The following is a 19061-nucleotide window of genomic DNA, read 5'->3' as shown; positions in this document are numbered from 1 at the left end:
AATGATCAAAAACAAAGATGCAATATGACATGTTCCACTTTGTTTAGATCGGACGAACGAACAAAAAAAACACGACGATGAATAAAGTGTGAAAGAATCTGACTTTTTACGTGATTTTCATTGAAACAGTTATAATGAATTACAAATTATTTACTTCATTTTGAGAGTCAACATTAAATAAAACTACATTAACATATTGGGTAAAGATTAAAAGTGATTATTATACAGAATATATTTCCATTTTAAATCTTATAGACAGCACTACTGTGATTAGGCAGCACAGCATTATTTACAGGAAATAGAAGCACCTTATTATCAATTAAGTCTTCCTCTGAGCCTAATTAAAACAGCAGTTCTTCAAGTTTGCGCCAAAAAGACGGTTTGCTAGAAGACCTTCTACGATAAAGTCCAACAATGATTTCATTGCTGTCTTACAACACGGCAAAAAGTGATGTAGCACTTGGCAGATTGAGTGTCCCCTTCACTTGCAGCAGGCCTTCTTCTTCACGGGCTGAGCACTCAGAACCACTGTGGTGTCTCTCACCCTGTCCTCCTGCTCCATCAGCACTCTGAGGGCACACACACACACACACACACACACACACACACACACACACACACACACACACACACACACACACACACACACACACACACACACACACACACACACACACACACACACACACACACACACACACACACACACACACACACACACACACACACACACACACGCCGTCTGTTTATCATGAGCAGAGTGTGTAGAGCAGAGTGGGAAGTAACCAAGTACATTTACTCAACTGCAATTTTGAGGTAAACAAAAAAACTGAAATGTTGACTTTAATTAAATGTATTATGTCAACAGATTTCACATAACTGTATTAGGTTAGTTGAAAGCAATAATATTAAGTTGAACCTACATATTGTTTATTTAAACTTAATAGTATTGCTAACCTAATACAGTTATGTGGAATCTGTTGATGTAATACATTTCATTAAAGTCAACATTTCAGTTGTTTCAGAGTGTTTCCATTTAATGCTACTTTATACTTCAGCTCCACTTCATTTAAAAAGGGAAATTATATAATTTTACTCCATCACATGAATTTAAAGCTTGAGCTACTTTTAACAAAATGCATCTCTAAATAATAGTGGAGGTGGATACTAGTGGACTCTCTTTAAGTCACAAAAAGAGTCAAATTATTTAAATATTTTACTAAAAGTCAATCAGAACTTTGTTTGTCTTCAACAGTTAAATGCTACTTGATGTAACAATATTATCTAGAAATGTCACTTATATAAATATAATTATATACACATAAAGGCAGTTTTTCTGTCCCATAATTACTTTTACTTGTTATACTTTAAATGATGCTTGCTGGTAATACTTTTGCAGTGGTGGGAAGTAACTAAGTACATTTACTCAAGTACTGTACTTGTGTAAAAATATGAGGTACTTGATTGTTTTCATGTAATGCTACATTATACTTCTACTCCACTACATTTATTAAACAGCTTCAGCTACTTCTAACAAAAAACATCTTTATAAACTAAACTAGTGGACTAACTCTTTGGGTCACAAAAAATACATTATTTCAATATTTTACTCAAAGTCATCAGAACTTTGTTTGTCTCCAACAGTAACATGCTACTTGCTGCAGCAATATTATCTAGAAATGTCAAGTATAATTATATACACACATATTGGTACTTTTACTCAAGCATCTGAGTACTTCTTCCACCTCTGGTGTATAAGTGATTCACAGTCTGCCTCTTACCTGGCCAGGTGCGTCAGGGACTCTGTCACGTTCTTAGAAGTGTACGCGCTGACCTCAGAGAACATCACCTTGTTCTCCTACGCGGGGATCAAAACAGAAGAATGGTTTTGAGTGAGCACGTAAACTAGAATGATCGACAAGCTTGGAAATAAACTCACGAAGGCCAGTTGCTCGGCTTCTTTGAAGGACACCTCCCTCTCTGCATCCATGTCCATCTTGTTGCCCAAAAGGAGGATGGGGATCCCTTCTTCTGCTGCCTCCTGAAAAAAGAGGAGTGCACTGATTTAGCACAGGAGACATCTTCAGAATCTTTCTTACATGTATGGATGGTACAATTGTTGAACTACTAGAGACACACGCACGAATAATGAATAGTACAACCTGCAAATGATAACAACACTTAAACCAGGGGTATCAAACTCATTTGAGCTCAGGGGCCACACAGCCACATTTGGACAATTAAATCATAGCATAATAACGACAACAAATGCATCCCTTTGTTTATATTGAAAATGTTCACATTGAATGAACTATCGTTTTAAAAACATTATGAGCAACCTGACATTTCTTAAAAAGTGCAATTTCAACAATTGAATACATACATGTTGACACTTGACAGTGAGGTCCACATTTTAAAGTAGGATATTATTAACATTAAGCGTAAGGAATAGCATATTCAATTCAATAAAAACTGAACTGTGCTGGGTCAAGGTTCAAAGGTCAAAGGTCAGACCTGGACGTTGGTGAGCCAGGGTTTGACGGCCTTGAAGCTCTCCTTCACCGTCACGTCGAACATCACCACCACCCCGTCTGCCTTCCTGAAGAACTGCTTGGTGATGCTGCGGTACCTGGGCCAATCACAGGGCAGTCACCACACTGATCCACTCAACACATGTATGACTATCTGAAGCTCCCTAAACACGACTACTGGACTGTATTGAAAGTACATCTTGAAAAGTGCAACAAAAGGGATTTCCTTCAGTCAATCAATAAAGCATTCTGCATAATAGTACACGGAAATCTACTTTAAATTGTGCATATATTTCAACTCATATTTTAAATATATATACTAATTGTACACTGATATTTGTTGATTTGTACTTTACTAAGGAAAAAAACACCTAAAGTTGATTTAAATATTTATTTATTTAGGTTTAACCTGGGATTAAAGAAAGTATTTATACTTTTATATAGTATTACAAGTTATGTTTAAGCTGAACATATTCAAGTTATTTTTCTCTACTACAACTGTTATTATTCTCAAGTTGTTTCATCCCTCTTTTTCTTTTCTTTCTGAGAAACTACAATAAGGGATCACAATAACAAAAATATAAAGAATATTTAAAAAAAAGAAGAAAACATCCCATGGCTGCACTTGTTTCCTATCTCAAAGATATAAGAATAAACTCACCTCTCCTGCCCTGCCGTGTCCCACAGCTGCATGGCCACCTGCATGTTGTCCAGGGTCAGGGTCTTCACACTGTAGTCAACCCCTGATCGAGACACAACAAAACACCAGAAGGATGTCACACAAAGTCATCTGAGTAGAAGTTTAATACAGAACAGCTACACTTCTCTTTAGTATACTCAGAGGTGGGAAGTAACTAAGTACATTTACTCAAGTAGTGTAAGCACAATTTTGAGATACTTGTACATTACTTGAGTATTTCCATTTTACGCTACTTTTTCAGTCTATTCCACTACAGTTCAGAGGTAAATCATGTACTTTCACTCCACTACATGTATTTAATACCTTTAGTTACTTCACAGATGTGGATGAATGATGTGAAATATAATCAAGTGTTAAATCAGACTTGAGTTCCACCTGGAGTAAATTCACAAGCTACCCTGCAGTATACAAAGTCATTCAAACTAGCTGCACCTTTACCAGCTTTGAGAACACTTATCATGTATATTATTCTGAAATGGACCAATCTGCACAATGACTACTTTTACTGTCGGTACTTTAAATATATTTTGATGATAATACTTTATACTTTTACTTGTAACAGAGTATTCCTAAAGCCTGGTACTTCTACTTTTACTTAAGTACTACAGTCTGAGTACTTCTCCCACCTCTGATTTAACTTAAATTTGTCAAATACATTTTTTTTTGACAGAGCGAAAAACACAAAAATGGCCACTAGGGGGTCTGGAGAGTCGGGATACTTACTGTTCCTCATTCCAGAGAAAATGGGAAGAAGGGAAGAAAGGGGGGTTTGAGGAGGGCAAAGTGAAGATAACAAGGCTCGAGTGAGGATTTGGGAAAGATGAAAGCAAGAGGAAATATTTATCACAAGTGACATAATCTGCAGTACAATGTGTGCCAGGCAGTGTGACTCTACAAGCCCCTTCATGTGATGCAGGTCAGAGGTCACCACCCTCCCCATGAACAATATCATCACGATGCTTCTCTTCTCACCCACAGTTGCAGTGGTGGAGGGGTGGAAGCGGCCCTCACAGAAGGAGCGGAGCAGAGACGTCTTGCCAACACTCGAGTTCCCCACCAGGACCACTTTAAACAGGCGGTCCGGGACAAACAGGGGGGCTTCATGGGTATTCTGGAGCAGATAAAAGAGGCAGGGGCAGATACTCAGTGGTGAAGAGTAACTAAGTACATTTGCTGTCTTTTTATGTTCCTTTATACTTCTACTCCAATACATTTATTTGACAACATTAGTTACTTTTGCAGGTTTTTAATTATTAATACAAAAATTAAATAAACTAATACACTAAGATGTATTATAATGGAAGTACCTGGCAGTATAACAAGTTATTAATGTTATCTCATCCTTTAACAGCTGCCAAATAAATTCAATGGACACATTAATGCATCACTAATTATAAACAAGCGAACAACCAACTTTCTTTTTCAGAAAATTAAAATGTCACTGTGTGCTGTGTGCATAACATAAGATAAGATAAAAGGTAATTTATTGATCCATTGGGAATTTAAACAAAACAAGGCATTGCACATAAGTAGAATGTATGTGTGACAATTAAAGAGGGTTTCATCCTCCTATTCTATGTAATACTATTGTACTTTTACTTAAAGGGGACCTATCATGCAAAATGCACTTTTGTACGTCTTTTATACATGAATATGTGTCCCCGGTGTTCCAGGGAACTCACCAAGTGTCAGAAAACTCAACCCTCTCTATTTTCCTCCATACCCAAATCTCTAAAAAAGGGGCTGCAACGGATCTGATAAAAACTGATCCAGATTTGAACACTGTCCTGACGTCAGGACAGTGGCGCTACGGCTATTGAGCCAACTCCACCAATCAGGAGGAGACAGCCACGGCCATTGCCGTTCGAAAGCGCTGGAGACGCTGTAGTACATATGCCAGGCCAGTAGATGGTGCTGTTCTCATAGAATCTGCCCTTGCAAAAACAGAGCTAAAAAAATGTCAAATTAAGCAAAATGAGGCATGGCTAAAATGCATGACCTGTTTGGTATTTTGAAAAGAAAAAGTATAAATATGCCTTATATAGGTATGGTCCTACACTATAGTATTCAAATATAGCATGATAGGTCCACTTTAAGTAATATTCTGAATGCAGGACTTTTACGGAGTATTTTTAGATTGTGGTACTATAACATTTACATATTGTCTCCACAGATGTTTCTGTCTCTAACTGAGCTTAATATGTTCTGTTTCATGTACTTCTTTTATCCTGTTACTTTCTTTAGTACAGGTCACATAAGGAGAACCAATTAAAACATTACAGGAAAAAAAAAGAACTGGACTAACTGGACGAAGCCCAAAACCTACTATAAATCTAAAGACGAGCCAAAGTATGAGCTTAAATTCAAAAATAGCAACTTTAAGACTTTTCAAGATGTCTAAAGGGGTAAAGTAGTAAAGTGGACATACTTGCTGGGTCTCCTTCCCCACGGGCTGTCCTCTTGGAGACATTGGCGTATTTTTGGCGCGGGTAAAGCGGGATTTCCTCACTGATGCTACTGCTGACACAGGATTTGAGGATGGGCTGGCGGAGAGGCCTTCTCCTATGACAACACTAGTTTCAATGTCCCTCTGAGGTTCCTCATCCTCATCCTCCTCCTCCTCCTCCTCCTCCTCGTCCTCTTCCTCACTGAGCTGGTGCAGTAAAGGTTGAGGCCCCCCGAGGAGCAGGTGGGGCAGGTGGTCCTCCTCGATGGAGATGACCCTCCGGAGGGGCCACCCGTCCGGGGGGGCGTCCAAAACCTCGTCCTCCATCCCCGTCTTCTTCTTGATGTCCACTCTCTTTGCTCTTTCCCTCTCTTTCCCCGTAACTCGCTTTGTGGCGGCCATCTTGCCGGGTGATTTTTTGGCCTTTGCCTTCACGTCGTGTGCTTTGGGTGGAGCGGGGTGGGCGTAACCGTTAGCTAAGCCAAAGTTTTTCCTCCCTGCGGGGCGTTGAAATGTTGAGGTGCTTACAGTGGAAGGGGGGCTAGGGGTGTCGTCCTCGCTACAGGAGGAGGAAGCAACAAACACGATTTGAAGGAGCTCTATAGGCAAGGCCTCCAGAGACTGGTAGGACCCGTCCACAAACAGTGGGGCTCTTTAGAGAACAGAGGAGAAACAGAGGGTATGCTGGGTCAATATACGGAGGCCAAAGCACTCACATGTTTCTGATTGTAGTCACAGAACAGTTACTTCAGATGATTGGGTACGGAATCAGATATCCTCTGTTTTTCCTCTTTAGAGTTAGGCATACACAATCAAATAAACACAGATAGATACATACATTAACAATTTAGAAATTAGGTTAAAAAAAAAAACATAAATTGTAATTAACTTATAAGATATAGCTTAAACATAATGGATACAACATTAATATTCATACGTACATTCATTGGCAGATCTTACCACCTGGTCATTATAAATGTCTTCTAATAATTTCCCCATCTTTCATCAAAGATATGAACTTGGTTTCTGATTCTCATGGTGATTTTCTCCATTCCATAAATGTCATCTACTAGACTCTTCCATTGTGAGTTATTAAGTTATTATCTTTTTGCCAATTCCTTGTAATTTGTTTAATAATTGCCATTGTTATCGTCTTTTTTGAGGCAGGAATTTCTTCTTTGTCCCAGATGATTAGTGTTCGAGTGTTTGGAAGATAAATGAATCACCTTTTGGGCGGCTGGCTGCTGTCATCGAACATATTGTTGAGGCCCGCTCTCTGTTTCTGCTTCTTTCTGAGGGACGTTCGAGGCTTATTGAAACAGATGGGAAGTATCTTGGTGTTAGATGGGTATTTTATCCATCAGGCGTTGCCATGACAGATGCTGCAGCAATGCAATTCGATGAAATGTATACTCACCACGCCTCGGCATATGTCTCGCTCATCTTTTAAATGTTTGTTCATCTCTCTGTGAAGATTGAAAAGAGAAATGAATGAGAACAATTAAACCTGCTGTGCAAAAAGTATGCATAAAGAAGCATAAGCAGCACCTTTGTTTCTGCAAAACTTGCTTTAACCAAATGCAAAAAAGTAAAAGTAGAACCCAGATGTGTTCATGGGATGAAGTGATTATACCTGAGGAGGTCAAGCTGCTTCATGAGGCTCTGCTTCTCTCTCTGCAGTCCCTCAGTTACTCTGTACATTTCCCTGAAACAAGAAATAACAACAAACTTTATATGTTGTAGAAGTACATCTAAGGAAACACTTTTTAAAGCACACTATGACATTTTCTGCCACTAGGGGGCTCAAAATCAAAACAATAACAAAAGACAGCATTTGGTAGCGTCGTGAAGTAGCGTGGGATCACGACCCATGTTTCCTCAATTTAATAATCTGATAAGTTAAAACCCTAAATAGAGCAGTTTTAAGTTAAGAATCATTGTCTCCTGTCCACGCTGCTAGCCATCCGCTAATGTTAGCTCTGCTTGTTTCTCTGATAACTAAAATCCTTCATCTGGTTATGATGAAAACAACCAAGATCTAAACATCGGTTGTAAAAACGTCGGTTAAAACTGGTTATAAGGGCAATTTTTACTATATTTGACTGTACTAAGTTTCTCACTTATTTGTATTTTGTATTGTCTTTATTTTAAATTTTTCGCAACTGCTTTAAATTAGCTTTAGAAAAACTGCTATTTTTTGCTACGTATTATTCTTTCTGTGTCTTTGTATGCACCATTTAAAGCAAATTCTTCACACATGTAAACCTAATTGGTAATAAAACCAATTCTGATTCTGATTTAGATATTATGACAGCTGCTGGCATTAAAAACCACGAAACTGACACAAGCTCAAAGGGGAGAAGATGCCATTGCACGCGACCAAAAATGTGAAAACATAGGTCTAATGTGAAAATGCAACATATTAGACCTTTAAATGAATGTTAAAAAACGATACTCAGTCATGTGTTGGAGGTGTACCCACATCTCCTTCTCCTGCTGCAGCTGGGCGGCCTGCTCCTGCAGCAGGCCCAGCTGATCCTGGGCCAGCCCCAGCTCCTGGCTGGTGTTCTCTAGCGCTCGGGACAGCTCGTCGTTGGTCATCTTCAGCTTGACGTTCTCCACGTGGCTCTCCTGCTTCTCGCTGTTCAGCTCTCGGCACTGGAGCTCTAACTGAGAGAGGGAGAGGGGAATGTTCACAGGAATGAAATGCACTAATGCCGGGTGAGAGTACTTAGAGAGTGTCTGCAGAGGAGAGGGAACCGTGTGGCGGCTCTTTAAATCCCTCCCTGCAGCACATGTTAGCTGGAGGGAAGGATTAATACCATACACTGTAGCAAAACCACATACATTCTGACCTGTTTTTGATGTATTTTATTTCGTTTTATTTGTATTTCGCATTCTATCATGTCTTTTATAATTTTCTTGTCATTTTAATTATCTCTCACACTGTCATCTATGTTTGTTAATCAGTAAAGCCCAGAGACAAACGTGTTTGTGATATTACTACACTGGGAAAAGTACTTGGTGTGAACGCCCCTAATGATGCTATATGAATAAACTTTGTTTTGATTTATGGAAAAATATATATTTAAAATTCCTTATTTTACAAAGTATCAGGAATATTGGCAGTAAATACACACTGCATCTTGCTCATTTGAAACAAAAAACGTGTGCCGTATGTTTAATATTTATTTTAAACTTCTTCTCCAGAGGTTTTTCTTTTATATCATTATTTATTAACATTAACATATTTGTTTTCCTCTTTAAGAGAAAATAATAACTTTTCCATGAAATATATTTCATATTATATTTGATATAATCTATCTTTTCATGTTTTTAAGTTTTAAAGTATATGAAATATTTGAAAAAAAAGTTTGTTTTCGCAAGAATAGAATCCATCTTTTTTTCTCTTAATTATTTATATTGGACATAATTCCAAAGGTCTGTTTAACGAGCCGTTTGAAGAGATGCTAATCTATCTTGACTCATGGGTTAAAACATGAACTCACCCTTTTCTGCTTCTGGAAAATATGTTCCAGCTCTTTCTCTTTTGAAGACAGCTGGTGCTCCAGGTCGACGCTGCGCAGCTGAAGACGCTCAGAGTCCTGCTCGACCAGGAAGAAAGGTTAAAGGTCATATGGTGATGAGAAGTGACATGAGTAAAATACCCTTCACAAATAAACCATTCCGCAGTGTGAAGGCCAAGGAATCAAGTGAAGAAATAAAGAAAACACATTTTTGAGTGGAGTGGGACTTTAAATATCTGCTATTTTGTTCTATTGTTGCTAAAAGAGGTGTGTGTGTCTGAGCTCCACCTTCAGTATCAGCCTGTCCTTCTCATTTTTTATCTGCGCCTCCATCTCTTCGTATAAATACCGGATCTCACTGTCATGTGTTGCAGACTTCCTGCACGGGGACAGTAAAGACATTACAATTATAACGTTGAATCAATGACATAATACAATATCTAGGAACAGAGCGCCATTGTTGTCTCAGGCCGGCTTACGTGAAAATACTCAACACACAAACCTGCAGACACGCAGCAACTCAGCTTCATTTTCAAAAGAGTACGGAGAGGTGTTTACTTCACTCTAACAGTTGCTAAGACCCAAACAGCTGATTAGTCAAATCTAGAGGAATAACAAGCTGTTGTGCCAGGGGGAAAGTATGCAGGTTGTAGAAATCACATATTCTTAGTACACTGCAGTTTGTAAATGTTGTATAATGCTTTCCAAGATGCTGCTGGTGAATCTATAAAAACAAAATGCGTATCACTTTTAATTTCCTCTAATGCACAGTCTGAATGGATTTGCCCAGCAGCAGGAGGTGGGGGGACTTCAGAGCGGGCCCCCAGATTACTGGTCATTTGACATGGATGAAAGGGTTGTACTTTGGAGAATTACAAGTAAATCCAGGCAAACATGTTGCATGCAGGCTGCAGGACCAACGTGGGGTAGGGATATAAACACACACACACACACACACACACACACACACACACACACACACACACACACACACACACACACACACACACACACACACACACACACACACACACACACACACACACACACACACAGATTATTTTGGCGACTAGGAGAACGTTAGCTTCACATGGTACATAAAGTACAGTACTTAAACACTTAGAGTGTGGGAACCAATTGAGAAATGTGGACTTTTCAACCCAGAATCCTCACTGCTGCGGTAAATACACTACACTACACAATTGTATCCCAGTGTTTCCATTCTCTCTTTCCTGCATAACCTTTTTCCTTCTGTCCCTCCACAGCTGAAGGGAATTCTCTCTCTTTTTGAGCTACAAGTACATGTGTGTACTGCCCAGTGGTGTGAGAAGTACTCCAGATTTGGCTTAAAGTGGACCTATCCTGCTATATTTAAATGATATATTGTAGGGCCATACCTATATAAGGTATATTTATACGTTTCTGTTTTCAAAATACCAAACAGATCATGCATTTTAGCCATGCCTCATTTCGCTCTATGTGCTGTTTGCTGTCTACAGGTCTGATTCTGCTGACCACGCCCCCCTGCAGGAGAGGGGAGACGTGCTCTGATCAGCTGCTGGGCTGTCAGAAGAGGGGGAGAAAAAGAGATCTCCGTCCTCGGTGTTTTATTATATAGAGTCGTTATTCATTTGTTTTAAAGCTCAATAAATAACAAAGAAGACCTTTGACCGGCACTTTTCTAATTTTGTCCGGAAGATTTAAACTTTAACGGACATCTTGACCGGCGAAAGAAACTGAAACTGAAACTCTGCCGCACGGTCCCCTCGTTCCTTGGAAGAGGCGGAGAGGTGGGTGTTTGTCATCTGCTGGTGGACTAACCGGAGAGAATTACAGTGCTTGCCTCGACGGGGAGGGATTGCATTGAGCTGCAAACGCTTGCCTCGGGGAGGGAGAAAAAAAGCCACAGCGGAGAATAAACAGAAGGGTAACCATGGTAACTATGGGCGGGAAGTCTTCTTTGCTGCTTTTGTGGCAGACTACAGCGCCACTTACAGGCCTGGCATATGTACTACAGCGTCTCCAGCGCTTTCGAACGGCAATGGCCGTGGCTGTCTCCTCCTGATTGGTGGAGTTGGCCCAATAGCCGTAGCGCCACCGTCCTGACGTCAGGACAGTGTTCAAATCTGGATCAGTTTTTATCAGATCCGTTGCATCCCCTTTTTTAGAGATTTGGGTATGGAGGAAAATAGAGAGGGTTGTGTTTTCTGACACTTGGTGAGTTCCCTGGAACACCGGGGACACATATTCATGTATAAAAGATGTACAAAAGTGCATTTTGCATGATAGGTCCCCTTTAAGTAAATGTACACCACTGGCACTACCTCTGCAGGGCGCTCTCCATCTCCTTCTTCTCCTGGTGGGCTTCTTTGATCTGGTGTGTGACCCTGGTCAGGAACTCCTCGAAATTGGACAGAAGGTGAGGCTCATCCCGCCGGAGCTGAGCCCAGAGACTGCGCACCTCACCTGGACTGGAGGGGGGGGGGGGGGGGGGGGAGCAGAAGGGTATTCATGTGTCAAGAAGGAATTATCTTTGCTGAAACACACCAAAGAAAACCACACAGGGATTGCACTCACTCCTCAAATACGTTACTGGCCCCCAGGCTCTCCAGCAGCATACAGAAGTGTCCCTCCTCTTCACTATCAACCCCCGACAGCTTGGCTTCCCATTGGCTCTGATAGAGGGCTTCTTTGGCCCTAATGCCGTGGCCGAGGGCCGGATTCTGCTCATCAGTCACAGAGATCCTCCGGCCATGCAGGAACTGACCTGAGAGAAACCCACAGAGGATGTATTCATGTGTTGCAGCAGCATGGGAAACAGCATGTCATTTTCTCTGAGAACGACCTTCTGAGTTACCTTCTGGACTCATATTTGATTGTCATTTGAAAGATAATAATAAAGCTTTATTTGTATAGTATTTTTCGCAACATGGCACACAAATCAAAGCAAAAAACAAGAAATTAACTTCAGGTCGAACAGTAACATCTTTTTGCATGCATGCAGCATGAGAACATATTATAATAGATAGACAGGGACTTTAGGATTATTTAAAAAGCCATTTGAAGAGGACCTCAGGGCTCGTCCAGGGACATACAACTAGAGTGAATCGGTGAGATATGAGGGTGCCGAAGCATTAAGAGCTAAAATAGTGTAAGATCAAAGTAAGCTGTATACAGATAGAAGCGTTAGAGGGCAGGAGACCTACTGAATCCAGAGGAGAATGCCTCCAGCGTGAGGTAACCCGTGTGGTCCGTATCCAGAGAGTCGAACACGTCCTCCAGCTCCTCTGCAGACAGAGGCAGCTGTCTGTGGAGCCTCTGCAGGAACACACACACACACACACACACACACACACACACACACACACACACACACACACACACACACACACACACACACACACACACACACACACACACACACACACACACACACACACACACACACACACACACACACACACACACACACACACACACACACACACACACGATGTTCAAATGCTGCCATACTAAACTCAGCAGGGAGTATCAGCAGCGCAAATATTAAGTTGGACGTGGTTGGGAGTTAGATTCAATAAATGTCACCTATAAACAGTAGTGTAAAGTAACTAAGTAGACTTACTCAAGTACTGAACTTAGGTACAATTTTTGAGGTACATGTGCTTACTTGAGTATTTCCATTTTTCGCTACTTTGTACTTCTACTCCACTACATTTCAGAGGTAAATTGTGTACTTTTACTCCACTACATGTATTTAGTTACTTCACAGATGTGGATGAATGATGTGAAATATAATCAACTCTTAAATGAGACTTTAGTTCCACCTGGAGTAAATTCACAAGCTACCCTGCAGTATACAAAGTCATTCAAACTAGCTGCACCTTTACCAGCTTTGATAACACTAATGATCAATCATTATAAAACATATCATATATATTATTCTGAAATGGACCAATCTGCACAATGACTACTTTTACTTTTGATACTTTAGGTATATTGTGATGCTAATACTTTTGTACTTTTACTTGAACAGTGAATATAGCAATTTTACTTTTTAAAAGAGTATTCCTACACTCTGGTACTTCTACTTTCACTCACAGTAAGTACAAGATCTGAGTAGTTCTCCACCTCTGCCTGTAAAAGTGATTGTAATCCTCCAGCTCTGTTTTGATAGTGAACACTGGAGCAGAGTTGTTTTTTACGTGTCACTGAAGAGAGCTCTACTTAGAAACCCTGAACACAAACAACAGCAACAAAAGGCCTGACGCTCACAAGAGTCCTGTCCTATTTAACTGACAGCTCGGACACTGTTAGCGCTTTGAAGAGGCGCGTGTGTGTTGTTACCGCCAGTAAGATGATTTGTGTGTGTGTGTGTGTGTGAGAGAGGGAATGAGGTGAACCTAAACATTTCCATCAATGGTGCTTCTCTGCCACTGTCCGTGTGTGTTGAGTGGGTGAAGTGCTCCTTTAGCAAAGGTTAGGAAAAAAACAACCAGAATTGAGCCGCGAGGACGGCACAGTGACAGAGTGTTTCCCGCTTCCCGTTCACTGTCATTACAGCACCACTGGACACTGAACTAGGCCCAGGTAAATGTCTCCTTGACCTATTGTTCTTCCTAATGGAGGCTTAATGCTAAATGCTTGTAGCACTTTGGGATCTTAACTCAGATATGAAGTGCGTTATAAATTAAACCCATTATTATTATTATTATTATTAATGCATTCGCAGAGCAGCATTACATTTTCAAAAAAGAATAAGAGACTTTAAAGGTTGAGTGTGACACTGAAAACAAACTTCCATAAACAAATAGTTTGTGCTTTAAAGGAAATATAAAATCAGTAACGAAAGTGTCCAGCAGATTTATCTTGAAGAATATAATCCTGTGTTGCACCTTGGAAATCATGCCATCAATATCTCTCCTGATACACTAGAAAGCTTAGACTTTCAACAGCGACGACTAGTAGATTAGTCAGATCAACAGATTTACTATTTGATAATCCTTCACGGAATTCTTTGTGTAAAAATGTCAGAAAACACAGTTTTAAGCCTCTGAAATATGTAGAGGTCTTGCTTTTCTGTTTTTGAACTGACAACATTTTAACTGATAAACTGGGATGGATTTTTTTGATGTCCTTTTATGGACATTATAATAATACATTTTAATAAAGATTCCTGCATTCCAAATCTTACTTAAGTAAAAGTAAAAAAGTATTATCAGGGCAATGTACGTATTCAAAGTCAAATAACCTCAAAGTTGCACTTAAGTGCAGTACTTGAACAAATGGACTTCCCAACTCTGATTTACATGTTTTAACTTCAGTCTCTCCATCCAACCTCAAGCTGACACACACTTTAACAACACACACAGCCTGATCTCTAACCCTCATGTCTGTGCGGCTAATGAAGCCTTTGCCCTCCACGTCGCAGGTCTGGAAGAACTCCTTGGTCTTGTCCAGCAGGGCGATGCTGCCCCAGTCCGAGCGCCTCCTCCCTAGGCTCAGGCCGAAGCCGTTCACCCGGCCCTCCTCCTCCATGTCAGAAACTTTAGGGAGCAGCGCGGGGTGTACGCAGCATGTATTTCACTGGCAGTCACAAGGGGAACAGGACATCAGGCCTCCTCACTGGCCCTGTATACAAAGCTGTGGGGCTTGCACAGTCGCCATGACGACGGAGACAGGACGTAGCATCAGATGGTGAGATCACTGATAACTGTGTGGTTTAATCTGAGAACTGGCTCCTGTGAGAGAACAGCAGAAATACAGAAGACATTTTTGAGACACAAGTGATCAGAACAGGAATGCAACAGTGCATCACTTGTTACACCTATACAGTACTTCCCTTTTCTTATAAGCCAGGAACAACTCACAAAGGTATGTAAACACAGTGTAAAGGATTATGTTAAGACCCCGCCATACAGAACACATGACAGCATAATGCCTGCAGGAGCCGTTACCGAGAGGCGGCTGAATTTAGAGCTGTAATGTACCACACAACACACGCCATTCTTGTTTTCCCACCACCATTTCACAGCTGTACTGTCTTTTCTGCAGTGTTAAGAGCCGGGGTAAGAAACAGACATGTTATTTTGAAGGCAAAATATGTTTTCTTAACTGTTGTGATGGGAAAGTGTTTTTTTACTGTAAATTGAACATAAGAACCATACACTCCCCTTTGTATCCTCAAAAGACTTCTTGAAAAAGAATAAAGCACAGATCTCAAGTATGTGACCCTCTGCTGTTTAAGATTACTGTCTAAATCTGTTATACTCCACTAAATATGTAATTTTAAAACATAAAAGGTTGCAGCCTTTCTTTAAAACAATACCTTATTGTGGGAAACTCTTTCTGCTCCAAAACCTCTCAACTTAACTACATATGCAGCTTTTAAAATACTTTGCGGTTACCTACAAATGGCGTCTTTAAATAAACCAGAAACAGAAGAAGTCTTACCTTTTGACAAATGAGGAGCAGAAGTGAAGCCCTTTTTTCCGCTCTGAGTGTCAACAGAGCAGCGGCTGCGCTCGGTGTTTAGGAAGTCTTGCCTCAGATGAACGTTACAGAAGTCACTCTGTGACCATGTGATGTCATGAGGAAGCTGCTGGAGGCTTTTCAGCCTGCGTCCCACAGCGAGAGAGAGGGGGGGGGGGGGGGGGGGGGAGATCTCTCAGTGGGCTACATGTATGCAACAGGTTTGTGTCTGTAATCATGACAATAGCAGTCTAATAACACTTAATTTAATTGTTTATACAGGATTTATGACTACTGTAAAAGCAGCCACTTGCAGTTTACTGAAGTTGAGTATGGATTTACATTTTTAAAGGTTAAACCTAAATGACTGATTAGTGAATGATGATTTTACGTCATGGTAAAAGCTACAACTGAAATGTCTTTGCCATATGAAATTAACAACACGTTACAGAAAGATAAAACATTTATTGTGTAATAATATCTTACATAAGCACATTTTCCCTTCTCCTCATGTTTTACAATGCCACCTTGTGGTCTGATATTAAAAATGAACAGTTTAATTCCTGGGGCAAAATACTGAAAAAAGAACAGATCACCACTCTAAACATAAATCAGCACTGAAAAGAGATATTTTTGTGTGAAAAGTTCAATCCTGGTCGTCCTCGGATATTCTGTTTTTTTTTTTTTTTTTTTTTTTTTTTAAATCGCGCAATCAAATACAGGCAGGGTCCCATATATTCTTCGTTGAGATCTCTTGACTCATTTCCCAGCTCCTTGAGTGATCTTTTGAAGCAAATACTCCATTTGTAAGTTCAGATTGGGCTGTCCTTTTTTGGTCTTTTTGCTGAGTATCTGAAAAGTCTCCTCCTTTTTCTGTTTGTACTTCTTGATGGCTTCGTCTCTCTGCTGCTTGTCTGTCAGGAACTCCTGGAATACATACAAAAGAATAAGAAATGAGAAGAAAAAGACAACCCATCAGTAGAACGTCAGACTGCTTTTGAATTGAAGTCATAAAAAACAAAATACTTAAACTATGTTGAGTCATTATTAACATAAAACTTCTTTCACCTCTTTCTTCTTTTTCCGTTTTTCTTCTACCGTCTCAAATTCCTCTTTTGTCTTCTCGTAGGACGTCTTTTTCTGCATTTTCTTCCTCATGCGGTTGCTCATTGGAAGACTAAAACAGATTATAAAGGCAAATTTAGTGTCAAATACTGTTATTTAAAAGGTCCCATGTCTTGGCCATTTCTATTGATCATAATTCCATTGTTGAGGTCTACTAGAATAGATTTACATTGTTCAATGTTCCAAAATCACATTGGTTTCTCATACAGCATCTCTGTATAGTATGTGTATTCACTCTCTGTCCTAAACGGCTTGTTGGAGCTCCTGCCCCCCCTCCCTATGAGCCCAGTGTGCTCTGATTGGTCAGCTCGCCCACTCTGTTCTGATGAGTCCACCACCGTTACAGCGGAACATCAGTGATTATGTGTTACAATGGCGTTAGCAACCAGAAAATGACACCAGTAAGGACAAACAGATGAGAATGCTGCGTGGGGTCTGGGTGCCGTGTTGGCGGGACGTTTTGAGGCTCGCTGCTGCGAGGAGCGGACAGTGTGAGCTGGCTTACTGGTGTGGTTTCCTGGTTGCTGCGTGGGGTCGGCGAGACAGCGAGACACAGCAAAACCCAGCCCGAGCACACACCCGCAGCCTGGCTGTGAGTCTGTGTGCTTACACACAGACTCACAGCGTCCCGCCGTCTCAGGCTGAGAAATCCGCGGAGCTGCAGCTGCCTGACTTTGCAGACCGTTTACATGCAGAAAGCGCTACATAACACACAAGGGGACAGGTAATAACCGGAAAAGCATGTCATGGGACCTTTAACTACTTAATATCTCACAAATGCAGGTGTTACTGCTCACTTAATGTCAGCACTATGCATTAAGATAAGATAGTACTTTATTGATCCCAATTTGGGAAATGTTTGTGTTGCAGCAGCATAAAAAGACATGGCATTGTACAATACAAATTAAAAGACAAGAAATAAACAAGAAAGTAGAAAATATACATGTTGAATTTACAAATTAGCAATAACAAGATATAAAGCAAGGTATTTTATATACATAAGTATGTGACGGATGGAATATTAAATATTAAACTGAAAATCTAAATCTAAAATGTACAGTGTGATTTTATTCCAAGAGAAACTATGGAGCAGAGAGTTCTCTGCCTGCCAGAGGTGATTTGTTATAGAGCCGAGTGTTCAGATGTTTTCTTACCCGTCTTTCTCCGAGGATGCTGCTGGTTCAGAGTTCACAGGTCCAGCATCTGTCTGCTCAGATCCACCAGCATCTTCTGGAACTGGTTCAGCAGCTTCGGCTTCAGCAGGAGCATCATGTTCAGCTGTCTCTTCTCTTTTCTCCTGCCCTAACAGTCTCTGCTTGGTCCTGTTAAGGCGATGGGCCCAGGCCTCGTTCCTCAGTTTCTCTGCCTCGGCCACGTATAGATGCCGGAGGTGTTCGGGGTACTCCTCTTTGTAGAGAGCTTTGGACGCAGGGGTCCTCCTTTTCTCCTTACGCAGCAGTTTGTTGTACTCATGTTTGACTTTTTCCTTTCTTTTTAAAGCAAACCCTTGTCCTGGAGACAAAAGGCGTAGCAAGAATTATTAAGATGACAATTTATTTAAATGGAGAGTGGTGAGATTTCTTTTAATTCAAATTAAACAATTGAATTAGAGTTTATAATGAATATATTTTACATAATATCCACAAACATTTTAAGAATATGAAAGAGTATAATGTTTCTCTAAAAACATGTATATGCATGTGTAGTGTTTGCATGTGGGTGAATTAACTAAACCCCCAATAATTATATCATTACTGTCTCGTTCTACCTGTAAGTGTACTAGCTAAAAGCGTACCTTCTTTAACACTGCCTTCAAATACTTTGTTGTCGGGGACCCATTTCCTCTTCTTGACACCATGTAGGGTATTTTGTGGTTTCTTCCAGTTACCAGCTTTCGCCACAAACTTATTATCCTTTTTTTTGTAATCTGTCGGTGCCATTTCAGTTAGAACTTGCCAGGAAAAGTGAAATGTTTACAAAACTCATGCGGGTTAAGTTTAGGCTGCATGCGACTTGTGTTAAAGACGCGATGTGATGACGTACACGTGCCAGTCATGAACAATCAATCGTGGAGAATTCGATTTCGATCCAAAATATCTTGATTCTTGAGGTGATTCATTTAATATTAGGACATTCCTATATTTGTTACATGGTGGAAAAGTGTACTCAGCTGCATGTTTTTACCGAACGGGCTGACATGCTTGAATATAATTAGTTTTAAAGTTAAATCAATAACATTGTGTTAATAACATGCCAAATGA

At 40.4% G+C, this 19061-nt stretch overlaps 2 protein-coding genes across 4 annotated transcripts; both read right to left on the bottom strand.

The window, feature by feature from the left end:
* Positions 1-204: 204 nt before the first annotated feature.
* On the bottom strand, positions 205-15746 carry cracr2ab (calcium release activated channel regulator 2Ab). Of its 3 annotated transcripts, none has more exons than XM_034133648.1 (18): positions 15658-15746; positions 14590-14945; positions 12411-12522; positions 11782-11971; positions 11529-11675; positions 9493-9583; positions 9187-9282; positions 8160-8347; positions 7311-7382; positions 7095-7143; positions 6904-6986; positions 5660-6329; positions 4204-4342; positions 3193-3274; positions 2515-2629; positions 1940-2041; positions 1782-1858; positions 205-569 (listed from the first exon to the last, which is right to left on the bottom strand). In XM_034133648.1, the coding sequence occupies exons 2-18, from the start codon at positions 14740-14742 to the stop codon at positions 482-484; spliced, it is 2454 nt and encodes an 817-aa protein (XP_033989539.1). In that variant the 5' UTR covers positions 14743-14945; positions 15658-15746; the 3' UTR covers positions 205-481. The 3 variants fall into 3 exon arrangements, 2 of the variants coding, with proteins under 2 accessions (XP_033989539.1, XP_033989540.1); XM_034133649.1 differs by having other exon boundaries at positions 5660-6236; XR_004556192.1 differs by lacking the exons at positions 205-569; positions 1782-1858; positions 1940-2041 and having other exon boundaries at positions 2545-2629; positions 4208-4342.
* Positions 15747-16120: 374 nt separating this feature from the next.
* Positions 16121-18851, bottom strand: ccdc59 (coiled-coil domain containing 59). Its single transcript, XM_034133651.1, has 4 exons — positions 18596-18851; positions 17955-18312; positions 16744-16852; positions 16121-16602 (listed from the first exon to the last, which is right to left on the bottom strand). Exons 1-4 carry the CDS (start codon positions 18738-18740, stop codon positions 16435-16437), a joined length of 780 nt encoding a protein of 259 aa, XP_033989542.1. The 5' UTR covers positions 18741-18851; the 3' UTR covers positions 16121-16434.
* Positions 18852-19061: the final 210 nt, after the last annotated feature.

The sequence above is a fragment of the Trematomus bernacchii genome, unplaced genomic scaffold (genome assembly GCF_902827165.1).
Source record: "Trematomus bernacchii unplaced genomic scaffold, fTreBer1.1, whole genome shotgun sequence".
In the NCBI taxonomy this organism is placed as follows: domain Eukaryota; kingdom Metazoa; phylum Chordata; class Actinopteri; order Perciformes; family Nototheniidae; genus Trematomus; species Trematomus bernacchii.
This window is presented reverse-complemented; position numbering and strand designations above follow the sequence as displayed.

Excerpts from the sequence above, each read along its gene's own strand:
- ccdc59 (XM_034133651.1), bottom strand. The coding sequence starts at position 18,740 with ATGGCACCGACAGATTACAAAAAAAAGGATAATAAGTTTGTGGCGAAA. Across the intron at positions 18,313-18,595 it reads TGAAGGCAGTGTTAAAGAAG|GACAAGGGTTTGCTTTAAAA; the intron begins GTACGCTTTTAG and ends TTTTGTCTCCAG. Across the intron at positions 16,603-16,743 it reads AACGGAAAAAGAAGAAAGAG|GAGTTCCTGACAGACAAGCA; the intron begins GTGAAAGAAGTT and ends TATGTATTCCAG.
- cracr2ab (XM_034133648.1), bottom strand. The coding sequence starts at position 14,742 with ATGGAGGAGGAGGGCCGGGTGAACGGCTTCGGCCTGAGCCTAGGGAGG. Across the intron at positions 9,584-11,528 it reads ATGGAGAGCGCCCTGCAGAG|GAAGTCTGCAACACATGACA; the intron begins GTAGTGCCAGTG and ends GTCCCCGTGCAG. Across the intron at positions 1,859-1,939 it reads AAGCCGAGCAACTGGCCTTC|GAGAACAAGGTGATGTTCTC; the intron begins GTGAGTTTATTT and ends ATCCCCGCGTAG.